Source organism: Bufo bufo, chromosome 3, assembly GCF_905171765.1.
Source record: "Bufo bufo chromosome 3, aBufBuf1.1, whole genome shotgun sequence".
In the NCBI taxonomy this organism is placed as follows: domain Eukaryota; kingdom Metazoa; phylum Chordata; class Amphibia; order Anura; family Bufonidae; genus Bufo; species Bufo bufo.
Window position 1 is genome coordinate 563,981,612 of NC_053391.1, and position 16,672 is coordinate 563,998,283.

Sequence of the window (16,672 nt, forward strand, 5' to 3'; positions counted from 1 at the left end):
ATTTGCCTGAGGCTAGCCGTTTGACAGCCTCCTCAATCTCTTCAAGTGAAATTTCCTCATCCAGGAGCTCCCTATCTGGGACTGACAATTGGGGATGTGTCACCTCCTGCATATACTCCCTCAATTCGGCGTCAGTATACTGAGCCACAGATCTGTACAGATCTCGATAGAACTCATTAAATCTATCTAAAATCCCTGCTGGCTCATCTATCACATCACCAGTGACGCTAGCAATGCGCAATACAGGGGGGGCCCTATTATTTCTGTTTACTACCTGCGCTAATACTTTCCCAGTTTTATTACCCTGTTCAAACGACTGCTGCTGCAGGAATAAAAGTTTACGATCCCCTTTCTCTTTAAGATGGTCCATATACGATCTCCCTTTTAACATCCAATCTACCCTATTAGCCTCTGTTGGGTCAGAAATATATGTTCTTTCCGCATTCCTGCAGAGCTCCTCCAATTCCTCTTCCCTACGTTGCGTAGACCTTTTTGTATATGAGATAGAGGACTGAAGACAGCCACGCAGAAAGGCCTTCAAGGTATCCCACAGTAGAGAAACGTTATTATCCACTCCATTAATCTCCAAAAACACCCGGAGTTGATCTGGGACACGGTCATTTATACTCATTAACGACAACCAAAACGGGTGAATGCGCCTCTTAGTTGTACGCAGGTTCATGTCTGACGTAACGGCCAGCGCTATAATAGGCGCATGATCAGAAGGACCCTGCGCACCATAATGTATGTCTTGCAACGACATATGAGTATTCACTGTACCAAACATGTAAGAAATCCTCGAGAGTGCCCCCTTGGAGGGGGTAAAGCAAGAATATACCAATTGGGCTAGGTTTTTTTCCCTCCACATATCCAGCCATCCTATCTCAGATACAAATCTCGCCAAGATGGTGCCAGACGATCTAACACTAACGTTCTGTGATGGATTATGGAATCTGTCTAAAGATTCGTCCAGTACCATGTTGAAATCGCCCATACATATGACCCTCGCTGCAGGAAACTGGGCTGCAAAACCCGCCGCTGCCTGTAACAATGAAAGGTTAGCTGGTGGAGGATTATACAGGTTCAACACAACATAAGGGATACCGTTTGGCGTGTGCATAGGCAAAAATATATCTCCCCTCGGGGTCAGACACAACACTGGTGTGGTTCCCATCTGACTGTACGATGGATTAACAGTGACACTCCCCTAGAGTATGTAGTTCCATATGCATTCTCCACCCATTGCACCCAGGGCTTATTAACTCTCCCTCCTGTGTCTTTTGTTAAGTTTGTTTCTTGCAATCCTAGAACGTGAGGAACATACTTTCATATATGCGCAAATACCGCCATACGTTTCCTAAGGCCTCCTAGCCCCCTCATGTTCCAGGACATTACCTTAATGGTCGCCATTTGGCTCAATTAACAGTATGAGATAATAACTCACTACTAAGTCGTGACCCACCATACAAGTAATGCAAGCTGCAAGCCCCATGATAGTTGCATATTCATACTAATCCTCAACAATAGAACATAACTGATAGCAGTACAAAGGTACCCAGACTCTTAAACATAGAACCGTGAACAAGTAGTTAACTATAGTGGCCATATGCTCGGGGGACCTGACTAGTGTAGATAGGTGGAAAACTGAGACTGGTAGTGGACCACCCCCCCCCCCCCCCCCCCCGCAGTAGCATATTAAGTAGTGACAAAATGCAATGCTATATCCCATAAGACAGTGCCTATAAACCATTTAAACATAAGAACAATAAGTAATACCATTCAGATTGCATGCCAGTGGCGCTAGGCAGCATACTGCGCCTATAACTATAACAGTCCCGGAGTTAAAACAGGCAAGCATGACCCTTTGGAAAACGCGATGCAGTTTATCTGGGAGGTAATCTTCTTGGCCTCACAGAGATCCAGTCTTCAGCTTCTCTGGGACTGGAGAAGAAAAGCGATTTCCCGCCGTCGACCACTCTCAGGCGAGCTGGATAGGCCATGGAGTACTGGATGTTACAGTCACGTAGACGTTTCTTAATGCTGACAAAGGTCGCTCTCTTCTTCTGTAGATCTGCCGAAAAATCAGGATATAGGGATATATTTGCAGATCCCAAGGTTATGTTTTGCTTTATCCTGTCTCTCCAATTAAACAGGCGAGCCAGCAAGGGTCTAGGAGGCGCACCCGGAGGTGGTGCCCTGATCGGCACCCTGTGCGCTCTCTCCACTGCGTATGCCTTTGAAAAGGATGCCTCAGGGAAAATGGATTTAAACCAACCCTCCAAGAAGGCTGCTGGATCGGCACCCTCCGATCTCTCCGGCATCCCTAGAATTCTCACATTATTGCGGCGTGCACGATTCTCCAAATCGTCACATTTTTGTTTCAGAGAGTCCACAGCACGTTCCACATCTGTAATCCTGTCCGGCAGTATTCTCGTGTTGTCCTCCAGCTCAGAGATCCTCTCCTCAGTGAGCCTGGTCCTCTCTCTTAGCTGCTGCACATCATGGCGCAGAAGTCCCAAATTAACCCTCACCTCCTCTATCTTACCAGTAAGAGATGATTGGCAGCCTGTAATCGCCGCCATCAGCCGCTCATGCGATGACTGCAGGGTGACTTCTGGCACTTCTTCAGACTGCTGCGCCGCCTGCCCTCTGGTCTGCGGTGTAGGAGAGGAAGGAGCGGCACCATGTTGAGCCTCTTGCCTGGCGTATAACTTGAGGCGTTCCGCCGCAGCTTGGGCTTTACTGGGGCTCATGGTGCGGTCCTGCTGCCACAGGGTATGTCGGGGCACTATCCGGGGGTGTCAGCTAATACTATAATAGCTAGGATCGCTCAGGATAATCAGCGGGAGTCGGCGCAGCGCTCAAACGCGTCCGGCCATGTCGGCAGTTGGCCACGCCCACAAGGGTTTGGTTCTTGACCATATAAATGATCTGCAGTAGTATAGATGTGTGAATTATCCATTAGGGCTTGTGCATATGGTCATGTTATAGACTATAGAACTACACTGAGCCTACTTAGAGATGGTAATGGTGCATGCAAGGAGCAGCTGCTTGTCAGGAAGGAATTATTCCGGCTTTTAAAGGTGTCGTCCGCTTTTTACTATAGATCTATTCTCAGGTCAATCTTGATCAGCCGTTCAAGTAGAAGGCAGCACTCCTACCAGCGCTGCGCCTTCTCTGCTCACCTGCTTGCCTCAGCAGACGGAGCTGTCCCATAAAAGTGAATGGGGACGCCGTACTTGTAATTACATCTGCTTCAGCACTGCAACTGCTGTGGTGAGCAGGTAAACAAAGCCGAGAAGGCAGTGCTCATATACCTGGAGGTGCTGGGAGTCAGAACCCCCAACATTGATGGTCTATCCTGAGGATTGGTCATGGAAAGTAAAAAGCAGACAACCCCATTAAGTGGACTTGAACTTACAGATTTGCATGCAGCGATCACCTCCACGGTATGAGGATGAGCACTAGCTGCTACTATAACTAGTCAAAGTATTGATTATACCGCCACACGGTAATGAGTGTATGGCAGTATAAGGTCACACCCAAATTGAGCAGAAATTATATGTGAACTGGGTATCTTAAAACATGGCTTTTACTAAATCTATTAAAATAGGTATTACACCACTTAGTGGGAGACAACAAACATACATACAGTAGCTCCACTAACTGTAAATCACATCAATAGTGAAAAAATGGGTGGATCTTACCACGTCTTGTGGGAGGATCCACATCTAGTGGAGATAGGTCCTTGTGGAAGGTGGCAGAAGGACACAGGTGACTGAAGTGCTTGTGTCTGGCAGCTGGATTGAACTCCTATTAGGCCCTAGTATTTTATTCCCTACCTGAAGGAGGGCTAGGGGCTGATCTTATCACCTGCCTAACAGACACAGAGCACCCGCCCCGACAGGGGCGACCCCATACGGAGCCTTTCCCTCTGTATGGGCCTAATACTAAATTTACCCTGCTTACAAAGCCCTACATGCCATGTTTCATTCTTATTTGCCAGAAATCATCAGGGGACTTCACAGAATATTAAGGGTTAACTAAAAAGGAAAATACAAACGTACACAAAGTGTTGGTCACTCACACTCCTGAGTGTCAGATGTTATATAGCAAAGTACTCAGATTGTCTACTTACTAGAATGGAAGGTAATTTGCCGCCGTATTCTATAGATGGATAGTCAGTGGGTCATATCCATGCTGAATTCAGGGAAGTGTCCCATATCAGCCTGTGTCTCACCGCAAGTAGTGGTAATTTGGGAGAGAAACTGATATTAGTCACCCCCCCCCCCTCTATATACCCCAAGACCGGCTGGTTAAACGCCTCAATCACCTGGCTGTAGTGGCGCGAGTGCCTTTCTCCGCCTGTGGAACGCACGCCGCCCGTGTTCCACTAGACCGGAAGTAGGGATCATGTGGTCGGGCTTGCCGGAAGTGAGGTAGGGACCTGCGTCTAAGAGTCGCCCGCTGCTTAGCAACGCTACGACTCCCACACACAGGACCTGTAGGTGCCGCAAATGATATCTTGACAGCTGGTAAATGAATGCAGAGTCGCTTGAATGGATTTCATTTAACAGGATAGCCGAATAGTTTAGAAACACGGGTCAGTTAGCACATACAGAAAAAAATACAAAGAGGCAGATCATTAAGTGGCTAATAAAGAGAAGGCATCATAAGTGAGACAATCTCCACTTAGGGGTAGCTACACGACAGCTGCTTATTCAATCTCAAGAGGGGCCTTATAGGACAAGATGGCTATCATAGCCTTTATTTATATGAAACAACTACTTCTGTTTCACGACATGTTAGAGCTGAACATGGAGGGAGGGTAGATTGCCTTTCGTTCATGGGTATTGAGAGGGTTAAGCCGGGGGTGAGACGGGGGGACCTGGATAGGATCCTCCAGTGTGAGGGGAAATGGATCTTTCACCTCAAGACCGTCCACCCCCAAGGATTAAATGAACAACTGAGTTTTAGTTGTTTCATATAAATAAAGGCTATGATAGCCATCTTGTCCTATAAGGCCCCTCTTGAGATCGAATAAGCAGCTGTCGTGTAGCTACCCCTAAGACAAGTGGAGATTGTCTCACTTATGATGCCTCCTCTTTATTAGCCACTTTGTGATAAGCATACTTAATGATCTGCCTCTTTGTATTTTTTTCTGTATGTGCTAACTGACCCGTGTTTCTAAATGTATTCGGCTATCCTGTTAAATGAAATCCATTCAAGCGACTCGGCATTCGGTTACCAGCTGTCAAGATATCATTTGCGGCACCTACAGGTCCTGTGTGTGGGAGTCGTAGCGTTGCTAAGCAGCGGGCGACTCTTAGACGCAGGTCCCTACCTCACTTCCGGCAAGCCCGACCACATGATCCCTACTTCCGGTCTGGTGGAACGCAGGCGGCGTGCGTTCCACAGGCGGAGAAAGGCACTCGCGCCACTACAGCCAGGTGAGGCAGGTGATTGAGGGGTTTAGCCAGCCGGTCTTGGGGTATATAGAGGGGGGGTGACTAATATCAGTTTCTCTCCCAAATTACCACTACTTGCGGTGAGACACAGGCTGATATGGGACACTTCCCTGAATTCAGCATGGATATGACCCACTGACTATCCATCTATAGAATACGGCGGCAAATTACCTTCCATTCTAGTAAGTAGACAATCTGAGTACTTTGCTATATAACATCTGACACTCAGGAGTGTGAGTGACCAACACTTTGTGTACTTTTGTATTTTCCTTTTTAGTTAACCCTGAATATTGTGTGAAGTCCCCTGATGATTTCTGGCAAATAAGAATGAAACATGGCATGTAGGGCTTTGTAAGCAGGGTAAATTTAGTATTAGGCCCATACAGAGGGAAAGGTTCCGTATGGGGTCGCCCCTGTCGGGGCGGGTGCTCTGTGTCTGTTAGACAGGTGATAAGATCAGCCCCTAGCCCTCCTTCAGGTAGGGAATAAAATACTAGGGCCTAATAGGAGTTCAATCCAGCTGCCAGACACAAGCACTTCGGTCACCAGTGTCCTTCTGCCACCTTCCACAAGGACCTATCTCCACTAGATGTGGATCCTCCCACAAGACGTGGTAAGATCCACCCATTTTTTCACTATTGATGTGATTTACAGTTAGTGGAGCTACTGTATGCATGTTTGTTGTCTCCCACTAAGTGGTGTTATACCTATTTTAATAGATTTAGTAAAAGCTATGTTTTAAGATACCCAGTTCACACATACACTCACCTAAAGAATTATTAGGAACACCTGTTCTATTTCTCATTAATGCAATTATCTAGTCAACCAATCACATGGCAGTTGCTTCAATGCATTTAGGGGTGTGGTCCTGGTCAAGACAATCTCCTGAACTCCAAACTGAATGTCAGAATAGGAAAGAAAGGTGATTTAGGCCCCTTTCACACGGGCGAGATTTCCGCGCGGGTGCAATGCGGTAGGTGAACGCATTGCACCCGCACTGAATCTGGACCCATTCATTTCAATGGGGCTGTTCAGATGAGCGATGATTTTCACGCATCACTTATGCGTTGCGTGAAAATCGCAGCATGCTCTATATTCTGCGTTTTTCACGCAACGCAGGCCCCATAGAAGTGAATGGGGTTGCGTGAAAATCGCAAGCATCCGCAAGCAAGTGCGGATGCGGTGCGATTTTCACGCATGGTTGTAAGGGAAAATAATAGCATTCTGAATACAGAATGCTTAGTAGGTGATCAATTGAGGGTTAAAAAAAAAATAAAAAAATTAACTCACCTTCTCCTCTTGTTCGCGTAGCTCCCTGTCTCTTCTTTACTTCTCAAAAGATGAACTATGGGCTAAAGGACCTTTGGTGACGTCAGATCACATGGTACATCACCGCGGTGATGGACCAAGTGATTGGAGCATGTGATCTGACGTCACCAAAGGTCCTTTAGCCCATAGTTCATCTTTTAAAGAACTAAAGACCGGGAGAACTACGCGAACAAGAGGAGAAGGTGAGTTAATTTTTTTTAACCCTCAATTGATCACTTACTAAGCATTCTGTTTTCAGAATGCTATTATTTTCCCTTATAACCATGTTATAAGGGAAAATAATAACATCTACACAACACCGAACCCAAACCTGAACTTCAGTGAAGAAGTTCGGGTCTGGGTACCACAGTCGGTTTTTTATCACGCGCGTGCAAAACACATTGCACACGCGCGATAAAAACTGAACATCGGAACGCAATCGCAGTCAAAACTGACTGCAATTGCATTCCTACTCGCGCGGGTTTGCCGCAACACACCGGGACGCATCCGGAACTAATCCGGACACGCTCGTGTGAACCCAGTCTTAAGCAATTTTGAGCGTGGCATGGTTGTTGGTGCCAGACGGGCCTGTCTGAGTATTTCCCAATCTGCTCAGTTACTGGGATTTTCACGCACAACCATTTCTAGGGTTTACAAAGAATGGTGTGCAAAGGGAAAAACATCCAGTATGCGGCAGTCCTGTGGGCGAAAATGCCTTGTGGATGCTAGAGGTCAGAGGAGAATGGGCCGACTGATTCAAGCTGATAGAAGAGCAACGTTGACTGAAATAACCACTCGTTACAACCGAGGTATGCAGCAAAGCATTTGTGAAGCCACAACACGCACAACCTTGAGGCGGATGGGCTACAACAGCAGAAGACCCCACCGGGTACCACTCATCTCCACTACAAATAGGGAAAAGAGGCTACAATTTGCACGAGCTCACCAAAATTGGACTGTTGAAGACTGGAAAAATGTTGCCTGATCTGATGAGTCTCGATTTCTGTTGAGACATTCAAATGGTAGAGTCCGAATTTGGCGTAAACAGAATGAGAACATGTATCCATCCTCTGATGGCTACTTCCAGCAGGGTAATGCACCATGTCACAAAGCTCGAATCATTTCAAATTGGTTTCTTGAACATGACAATGTGTTCACTGTACTAAAATGGCCCCCAGTCACCAGATCTCAACCCAATAGAGCATCTTTGGGATGTGGTGGAACGGGAGCTTTGTGCCCTGGATGTGCATCCCTCAAATCTCCATCAACTGCAAGATGCTATCCTATCAATATGGGCCAACATTTCTAAAGAATGCTATCAGCACCTTGTTGAATCAATGCCACGTAGAATTAAGGCAGTTCTGAAGGCAAATGGGGGTCCAACACCATATTAGTATGGTGTTCCTAATAATTCTTTAGGTGAGTAATTTCTACTATAACTAGTCCTCATACAAAATCATTGTTCCTGGGCAGCAGAAAGCTGTTTACTCAGAATGATCTGCTGCCCGGGAATGATGATTGAGGAATCTGCACCTCCGATCATTTCACCTAAGCGCCTTTGCTTGTTCATTGGGTGATCTGCGGCACCTTTAGAAGGGCAGATTACAAAGAATGAGCACTTGTGGGGCCATGTAAAATCAAGCTTAACTGATCGGTAACATTCAATACTATCCAGGCACCTCCCAATGGCCAGCTGCTGTAACTTCTTGCACTTAGGACCTGCTGACCCTTTACATGAATCGCCTCTAGAAACAGCAAGGGATGCTTATACTGAAAAACTTTCTATTGTGTACTTTTCTATATACAAAAGTAAATGACAGTATATTCATACCAGTACATTAGATGTTCCATCAAATCCTTTAGTCCATTCATCGCAGCAGCAGGACATATATAGCTTGGCTCACAACAGATGGACATGGCGTGGTGCACACCACCTGCACCAGTTCAGGGGCAAGACCCCTTTCTCAAGTATGCAAAGGACTGTTAATGTCAGGGTGGATAAAAATCAATGAGTTTTTTTTAAAAAAATCAGTTTTAATATAAAATGCTTTTTGAGGAAAATATATTACCATCCAAAGGTTATTTCATTATGAAATAAAGATTACTTTTTAATTATGTAGAATAAGGCTGTATATGTTTAATTTTTTGTTAAATTCCATTAATCCATTCACATTGTCATGCTCTTCCAGAAGTTTTTGTAAGATTACTGGGTAGTTTCTCTGCCTACAAGATATGATCACAGATGCTTGGTTTAATTTTGGAGTTCTCAAAACTGAATTTATAACATGAAAAGAGTTGAGAATATTATATATAATATTGTCAATATCCAGTATCAGGGTCAAAACTTAAGTGCTGAGGAAGAGGAGTTAGCTATGACATGGGTATCCAGCAATCATCCATCTGTAATGCCAACTATAATGAACTTCAAAGCCAAGGGGGAACCATTCAAGAAATATATGTTTGCTGAAGATATTTTAAAGAAAGTCACACCAGTGAACTGGCGGAAGTCACTTAAGCACTTGGATTTAGAGACTGTTCAAGTAATGATTTCACTTTTAACAGCAGTAGCTTCTTCTGCGGGCGTTTAAAGAATATTCTCTTCCTTTGGACTCATTCATTCTAAATTGAGAAATCGTTTGGGTCCCGATAAAGCAGGAAAGCTTGTTTTTCTTTTCCAGATTATGAACATAGAAGATAACGAGTGAGCTACAGAGGACATTATTCAGCTTTTCTTGTGTAGGCTGGGCTGACAGTCTAAGTTTATTAAAATATATATTTTCTTTAGCCAAATTAGTTAACATGGATGTTTAAGCAAATAATATGCTGTAATGTTATTGTTTCAGTTGAATAAATCCTATTTAAATTGTTATTAAGGTAATGATTATTTTTCTCCTTCCTAAGTACAACAGAAAAATTGTCCAAATATGAATCTTTATGTAAAAAACTATGATTTAAATCAAGCCTTACTGACTAGTGATTTAAATCGGTTTGATTTAAATCAAATCCACCCTGGTTAATGTTAAAGGTGTTCTGCAGTTTTTTTTTAAACTGATTATCCTCTGGATAGATCATCAGCATCTGATCGGCAGGGACCGAACACCCGGGACCCCTGCCGATCAGCTGTTTGAGAAGGCAGAGATGCTGGCAGTAGCGCCGTGGCCTTCTCGCTGTTTACCGCAGGCCCAGTGACGTCACGACTATTATCAATGGCCTGGGCAGGGCTAAACTCCATTCAAGTGAACAGAGCTTAGCCCTGCCCAGGCCATTGATACTAGTCATGACATCACTGGGCCTGCGGTAAACAGCGAGAAGGCCGCGGCGCTACTGCCACTGCCTTCTCAGACAGCTGATCGGCAGGGGTCCCAGGTGTCGGACCACCGCCGATCAGATTATCTATCCAGAGGATAGATCAGTTAAAAAAAACTGCAGAACCCATTTAATTGTATTATGATTATGTGTATTCCATAATGAGTGTCACCCTATATAAAGGGGTTAACAGCCCATCTCTGGTGAGCTAAGCTGTTATGCATGGCCTGCTGCTGCTATGAATGGACCAAAGGATTTTATGCAACATCTAATAAACTGATATGAATATTCTGTCTCATTTACCATTGTATATGGAAATATTTGATAAAGTTAAGCAAAACAAGCGTCCCTTGCTAACTGTATGTTACCATTACTTAGATTGTGTTAGTCTTATTAACAGGAGGCCAAAACAAATGAAAGCTTGTCTTTTCTGTCAGCTCATTTATGGATCTGATTATGGTAACTTGCTTACTGGAAAGGCCAAATTCACAGCACACAGGGTTATATTTAGAAGATTAAGAAACTGACACAAGACCATCATCTTTTGGACAGTTTATTAGACAAGATACATCTTAGCCAGTCTTCCTACATCGGTTTAGGGGGAGCTCTTGGAGGTGCACCCTAAAAAAAAAAAAAAAGAAGTTAGAGAAAAAAAATATATTTAAGCATATATTTACAATGAATCAATAAAAAGAACAAACCTTTGTACACTTGGGATGGACTAGTACAGGGATGGCCAACCTGTGGCTCTCCAGCTGTAAAACTACAATTCCCACCATGCCTTGCTGTAGGCTAATAGCTGTAGGCAGTCTGGGCATGTTGGGAGTTGTAGTTTTGCAACAGCTGGAGAGCCGCAGGTTGGCCATGCCTGGACTAGTACAATGCAAACATTCATTAAAGGGAACCTGTCACCTGGATTTTGGTATAGAGCTGAGGACATGGGTTGCTAGATGGCCGCTAGCACATCCGCAATACCCAGTCCCCATAGTTCTGTGTGCTTGTGTGTAAAAAAACAGATTTGATCCATATGCAAATTAACATGAGATGAGTCCTGTCCCTGACTCATCTCACATACAGGACACATCTCAGGTTAATTTGCATATGTATCAAATCGTTTTTTTTTACACAATAAAAGCACACAGAGCTATGGGGACTGGGTATTGCGGATGTGCTAGCGGCCATCTAGCAACCCATGTCCTCAGCTCTATACACAAAATCCCAGCGACAGGTTCCCTTTAACATTTGCTGGATTAAATCAGAGCTGAAACAGAAATTGTGGCCACTAATATATAGTGATTCAGGTCTGGCGGCCACAACTCTGCAGCAGCTTAGCCCTCAAAATGATGGAGTGGCCTTCATATTCAACTGATGACTGGATATACCAGTAATGGCGAACCTTTTACAGACCGAGTGCCCAAACTGCAACCCAAAACCCACTTTATCGCAAAGTGCCAACACAGCAATGTAACCTGAATACCACAGTCAAGTATAGTATATCTTCCATGTACTTTATCATTTAGCTATAATAGCCTGCCTGCGTTCAGTTCTTGTGAATGGCGCTGTATTTCTGAAGAACCTAGGGAGGGCCAGAGGGGTTTCATATGAAAAGCGATGAGGGGCCTGGGCACCTTCAGAGCTAATTAACATTGAATAAAAGTGTTTAGCGAAAATAAGCGACGGACAGCTATACGGTAAGTAGCATTCCAATATGGGGAATGTATTGCAGATCATGGTGTTATAGTGTTCTATAATGGTTAGTTTAGGTGCAATACTCCCTTTTAAGGTCACCCACCATTTTTGTTCTATTTAATTTCCTAATATTGGGTACGCATTTTGTTTGTAACCAGAATTGACCATTGTTTCCTATGGTTGTGTGAATAGTCCAAAACCAGGAATGAAGCCTCCAAAGATATAAGGGAAAGATCTGCACCTGGTTTTGGCTCAAAAACCACTGACCAAAACAGACGTGTGAAGGAGACCTTACATGGGAGACTCATTTACATGGGACTATTATTTGGCTGTGTGCCGCCGAGCACGTGATGAACGAGCAAATGATTGTTTTATCGGTTTAAAGAGGACCTTTCACCGATCCTGACATTGTGAACTAAGCATCATGACATATACAGCGGCGCCCAGGGATCTCACTGCACTTACTATTATCCCTGGGCGCCGCTCTGTTCTCCCGTTATGTGCTCCGATATGTTCAGGGAACTTGGTTATAGTAGGCGGAGTCTGGCCTTGTTCTGCGGGCGTCTCCTTCTCCTAGGCTGTAGCGCTGGCCAATCGCAGCGCAGAGGTTTTTTTCTCCCAGGCTGTGAGCTCTGCGATGCGATTGGCCAGCGCTACAGCCTAGGAGAAGGAGACGCCCGCAGAACAAGGGCAGACTCCGCCTACTATAACCAAGTCCCCTAAGTCTCCGCCTACTATAACCAAGTCCCCGAACATACCGGAGGACATAACAGGAGAACGGAGCAGCGCCCAGGGATAATAGTAAGTGCAGTGAGATCCCTGGGCGCCGCTGTATATGTCATGATACTTAGTTCACAATGTCAGGATCGGTGAAAGGTCCTCTTTAATTCATAATTTATGCAGCATCATTTATGGGCAGCAGATTGTGCTGTGTAAACTGCGATCTGCTGCCCAGAAACAATGAATCTGTATGCGGATGAGTGGTTACAGAATCCATTACTTCCCCATATAGTAGAGGCACCCAGCTCTTACATCCATTAACGAGCAGTTATTGGGAAGGAACTGTGCCCATCACTACCTGCTCAGTCAGTGCATGTAAACTGGCCTTAAGGCTCATTTACAGACACTTCAGATGACTGACTTCTGTATTTTTAATGGAAAGAGACCAAAAAGTGTCCATTTAGTCTACTTGGGCATGGTATGTGCCAGTATACCTCTATATAACTGTTCAGTAAAGCGCAGGGAGTACACCATGGGTCATCTCAAAAAGTATACTGTACTGCATTATATACCATGAGATATATAGGAGGTATAAACAGAAATACTCCCAACATATAGCCCAAGTGCAGTGTGAACAGAGCCTTCACTCAGTTGTCAATTCCGAAAAAAAATCTCAATCAGAATAAGTTCAGCTGGAGGTTGTACCACTACAGGCAGGGTGAACACAAAAATGTCACAAAAAGCCAATTAATGTTCCAGACCCCCGACTTGGTTTTCACTCAGTTATAAGCGTGGCGATTATGTTTTACATGTATACAAAGGTCCTGCAGTGCTGATGGACTGTGCACACCTAGTCACCATGCAGCTAATCACTGGCTTCAACCGTGTAGGGGACATAACTGCTCAGGCCAGTGATTGGCTTCAGCCATGACAGGATGTCAACACTGCAGCCAGGAAAGCCAACGCTGGTAGGGAGGACCAGAGTGCAGCACTGGCAGCGGAGAAAAACAGTGACTGGCCTATTTTATCACATTTAGGACTGTTTTGCAGTCTGAAAAAACAGACAATAGGAAAAAAAAATTTGCGGCGCCACAAAACTGAGTGGAAAGATGTGGACTGCACTCCGGCACCATTGAAGTGAATGGGTCCACAGAGGCAGAAAATGCGGATCAGATGCAGACCCAAACAACGGTCGTGTGAATGAGGCCTTACGTTTTTATTCAACTTGGAAAAACCACTTTAAGGGTCCATTTACACGTCCGGATCTGCAAAACACTGACACCGGCAATGTGCGTTCCGCATTTTGCAGACCACACATCGCTGGCACACTCAGAGAAAATGCCTTTTCTTGTCCGCAATTGCAGACAAGAATAGGACATGTTCGATTTTTTTTTGCGGAAAGGAAGTGTGGATCCGGACAGCACATTCCGGCCCCATTGAAAATGAATGGGTCCACGCCAGTTCCGCAAAATTGCGGAACGGATACGGACCCATTTTGGGGACGTGTAAATGGATCCTAAGCCTTTTACCAAGTGCAGAGAACCCCCAAACTGCTCCCGGCAGGTGCTCAGGGGACATAATCCTGTAACCCTTTATAGATCTCCATTGGATACTTAAATGTGACCTACTGTCAAAAAGACTTGACTACTAGAGATACATACCGCAGGCCTGAACCTTGGAGGAGGTGTACGATCCTTACGAGCTTCACGGGAACGGTTTCTGACCACCTTGCTGTGAATAGCGCAGCTCACGCAGTAGTGCAGCTTCACGTACAATTTGGGCAGAGCATAGGCTAGAAGAGAGAAAACACCATTCAGATTTGATTCTCACATATTGCAAAAAAACACTTAAAGGGGTATTCCAGTTAGATGAAGTTATCACAGGATAGGGGATAACTTAAATTAGTAGGTGTCCGCTGGGACCCCACCAATCACGAGAATAAGGGTCACGTACCCTCTGCAGCCCACCTGAAAAGAACGGAGCGGCCAATCCCACAAGCGTGCGGCCGTTCCATTAATTTCTATGGAAGTTCTGGAGATAGCCAAGTGCTGTACTAAGCCTCATGCATGAGCGTTCTTTTCAGGGGGGCTGCAGGGGGTACATGGCCCGTGTTCTCAGGGATCCCAGTGGTAGGACCCCCCACCGATCTAATAGTTATCCCCTATACTGTGAATAGGAGATAACTTATAACATCCGGAATACCCCTTTAAAGGAATTTTCCCATCTCAGACAATGGGGGCTTATCGCTAGGATATGCCCTCATTGTCTGATAGCGGTGGGACCCACACCTACAATGAGAACTGAGCCGGGAAATAAATGGAGGGCGCAATGCGCCGGCTTGGCTATTGCCGTCTGCCCATAGAAATTAATGGTAGCATGAGCAGCGCATGTGAGGTGCGCTCCGATTCACTTCTACGGGAGCAACGCTTGGTGGTGGACGGACGCCAGGAAATCGAGAGTCCTCCAGCCACAGCGCTCCCACTTCATTCTCGTTGTAGGTGCGGGTCCCAGTGGTGGAACCCGCACCTATCAGACAATGGGGGCATAACCTAGCGATACGACCCCATTGTCTGAGATGGGAATATCCCTTTAAGACTTCTGTATAACCTGCCAGCAACTTACAATCAAAGACACTGGCATCAGAGATGTCCCTGACAGCCGCAGCCTCCACAATGTTCCTGATCACAAATTTCTTGATGGCTTTGTCCTTGGGCACGCAGCGGGCACAGTTGGTGCAGCGGATTGGCTGGACATGGCCACGGCCCTTCTTGGCGCGTCCGTTATTCCTCCTCTTCTTGGTCTGATTTAAGAAAAAAAACATAGGTTAAGCCATCATAGACGGGGAAGCAGTAAACAAGTTTTCCGTAAGGCCTCAGTTACATGTCAGTGAATCAGGCACCACACAGACTTCAGGGAGTCTATTCACATATCAGTGACAGAACAGATCCCTCAAGCACATTATAGTCTATGGGTCCATCAACAGCACAGACAGCACGTAGGCCATCTCTGTATGGTCTGTGGTTCTCACAGATGGTTGCCAGGAGATGCTCAAGAAATTAGATTTTCAGCTGAGCTGTGTCTTTGGAACACGGATGACACACGGACAAACCACTGAGCGTCCAGTCAAGGTAGGTGGATGTGACCATAGTGGACACTGCTGGGAGGCCGCCCACTGCACTAGAACAAGGTCTATGGGTCATAGCGGTTACATATTATATCGGCGCAGGGATATGTATTAGCACAGCCGGCAATATTAAGCCGGGCGGGTGTGAACGTGGTCGCGGCCTTTATGACATGTCTCCCATGCTGGCATGTATGAAACGAGCAGCTGCTCTGAGTGAAGAGCACAGGGGGAGAATACAACGGAGAACGAATAAACCAGGATGCGAACAACCGACAACTAAACTAAGAAACAGGCGGAGACCAGCCATGCCGTGCACCGCAGCGCTCCTCACCATCTTGGGCTGCAAGGCTGAAAAGAGGACCGGAAACCGCGGTGCATTCCTTATAAAGGCGATCCCTCCGCGGCGGACATGACGTACGGTGCTAGGACGTGTTGTAATTTGCCAGATGTGGTAAGCTCCACCCACAAAAGTTCGAGAATCAAGTTCTGGCAGATCGTACTATGTTCCATGCGTGGCGGATGGACCAATGTCTCAGGCTAGTCAGCGTCGTAGAGATTCGATTGGTGGACCGCGCATGCGTGTTGGTGACCGCAGGATGAGTGAGGAAATGTTTCCCGCACGTTGTGTAGATGAGCGGTGACACAACTGCAGAAAACATTAGAGCCAGCGCCTGTGTAAAGTGGTATCCGCACCCACAAGTGCAGGGGACTGTACCTCCACATGCTTCTCATTTTGAGATACTTGGTACTCTTTAGTAAAGTTGACCCTTTGTGTTTATTTGTATTCCCCATCACATTTACTGGGGGCTCTGCAAAGAAAAGGGGGTTAGTCAGCACCTCCCAGTGCGCAGGTGCACGCTGCCATGGCTAAAAACAGAGAGAGAAAAAAAAGAGACAATGCAACCTCAAGGCGATCTCTAAATACTACCTGTTATGCGCCATAATGGCCGCCATAAAGTTCAGGAAGTGTTGGATCCACATGCATGCTGGGTTTACTGGGGGACACATGACAGGCCCTGGACAGGTTACTGGGGTCCAGCAGTTGTAACCCCTAGTG

General features: G+C 45.7%; 1 protein-coding gene and 1 long non-coding RNA gene across 2 annotated transcripts; one reads left to right on the forward strand and one right to left on the reverse strand.

Annotated features, from left to right (window-relative positions):
• Window positions 1-210: 210 nt before the first annotated feature.
• Window positions 211-10,704, forward strand: LOC120995999. Its single transcript, XR_005777706.1, has 4 exons — window positions 211-221; window positions 409-413; window positions 1,650-1,653; window positions 10,575-10,704. It is a non-coding gene; the product is annotated as an uncharacterized LOC120995999 (long non-coding RNA).
• On the reverse strand, window positions 10,620-16,041 carry RPS26 (ribosomal protein S26). The gene is made up of 4 exons (XM_040425587.1): window positions 15,947-16,041; window positions 15,114-15,291; window positions 14,153-14,283; window positions 10,620-10,703 (listed from the first exon to the last, which is right to left on the reverse strand). The coding sequence occupies exons 1-4, from the start codon at window positions 15,947-15,949 to the stop codon at window positions 10,668-10,670; spliced, it is 348 nt and encodes a 115-aa protein (XP_040281521.1). The 5' UTR covers window positions 15,950-16,041; the 3' UTR covers window positions 10,620-10,667.
• Between the last annotated feature and the right edge of the window lie 631 nt (window positions 16,042-16,672).

Coding starts and splice junctions, on each gene's coding strand:
- RPS26 (XM_040425587.1), bottom strand. Junction 14,284..15,113: donor TGATGCCAGTGTCTTTGATT/GTAAGTTGCTGG, acceptor TCTCTCTTCTAG/CCTATGCTCTGCCCAAATTG. Junction 10,704..14,152: donor CTCCAAGGTTCAGGCCTGCG/GTATGTATCTCT, acceptor TTTTTTTTTTAG/GGTGCACCTCCAAGAGCTCC.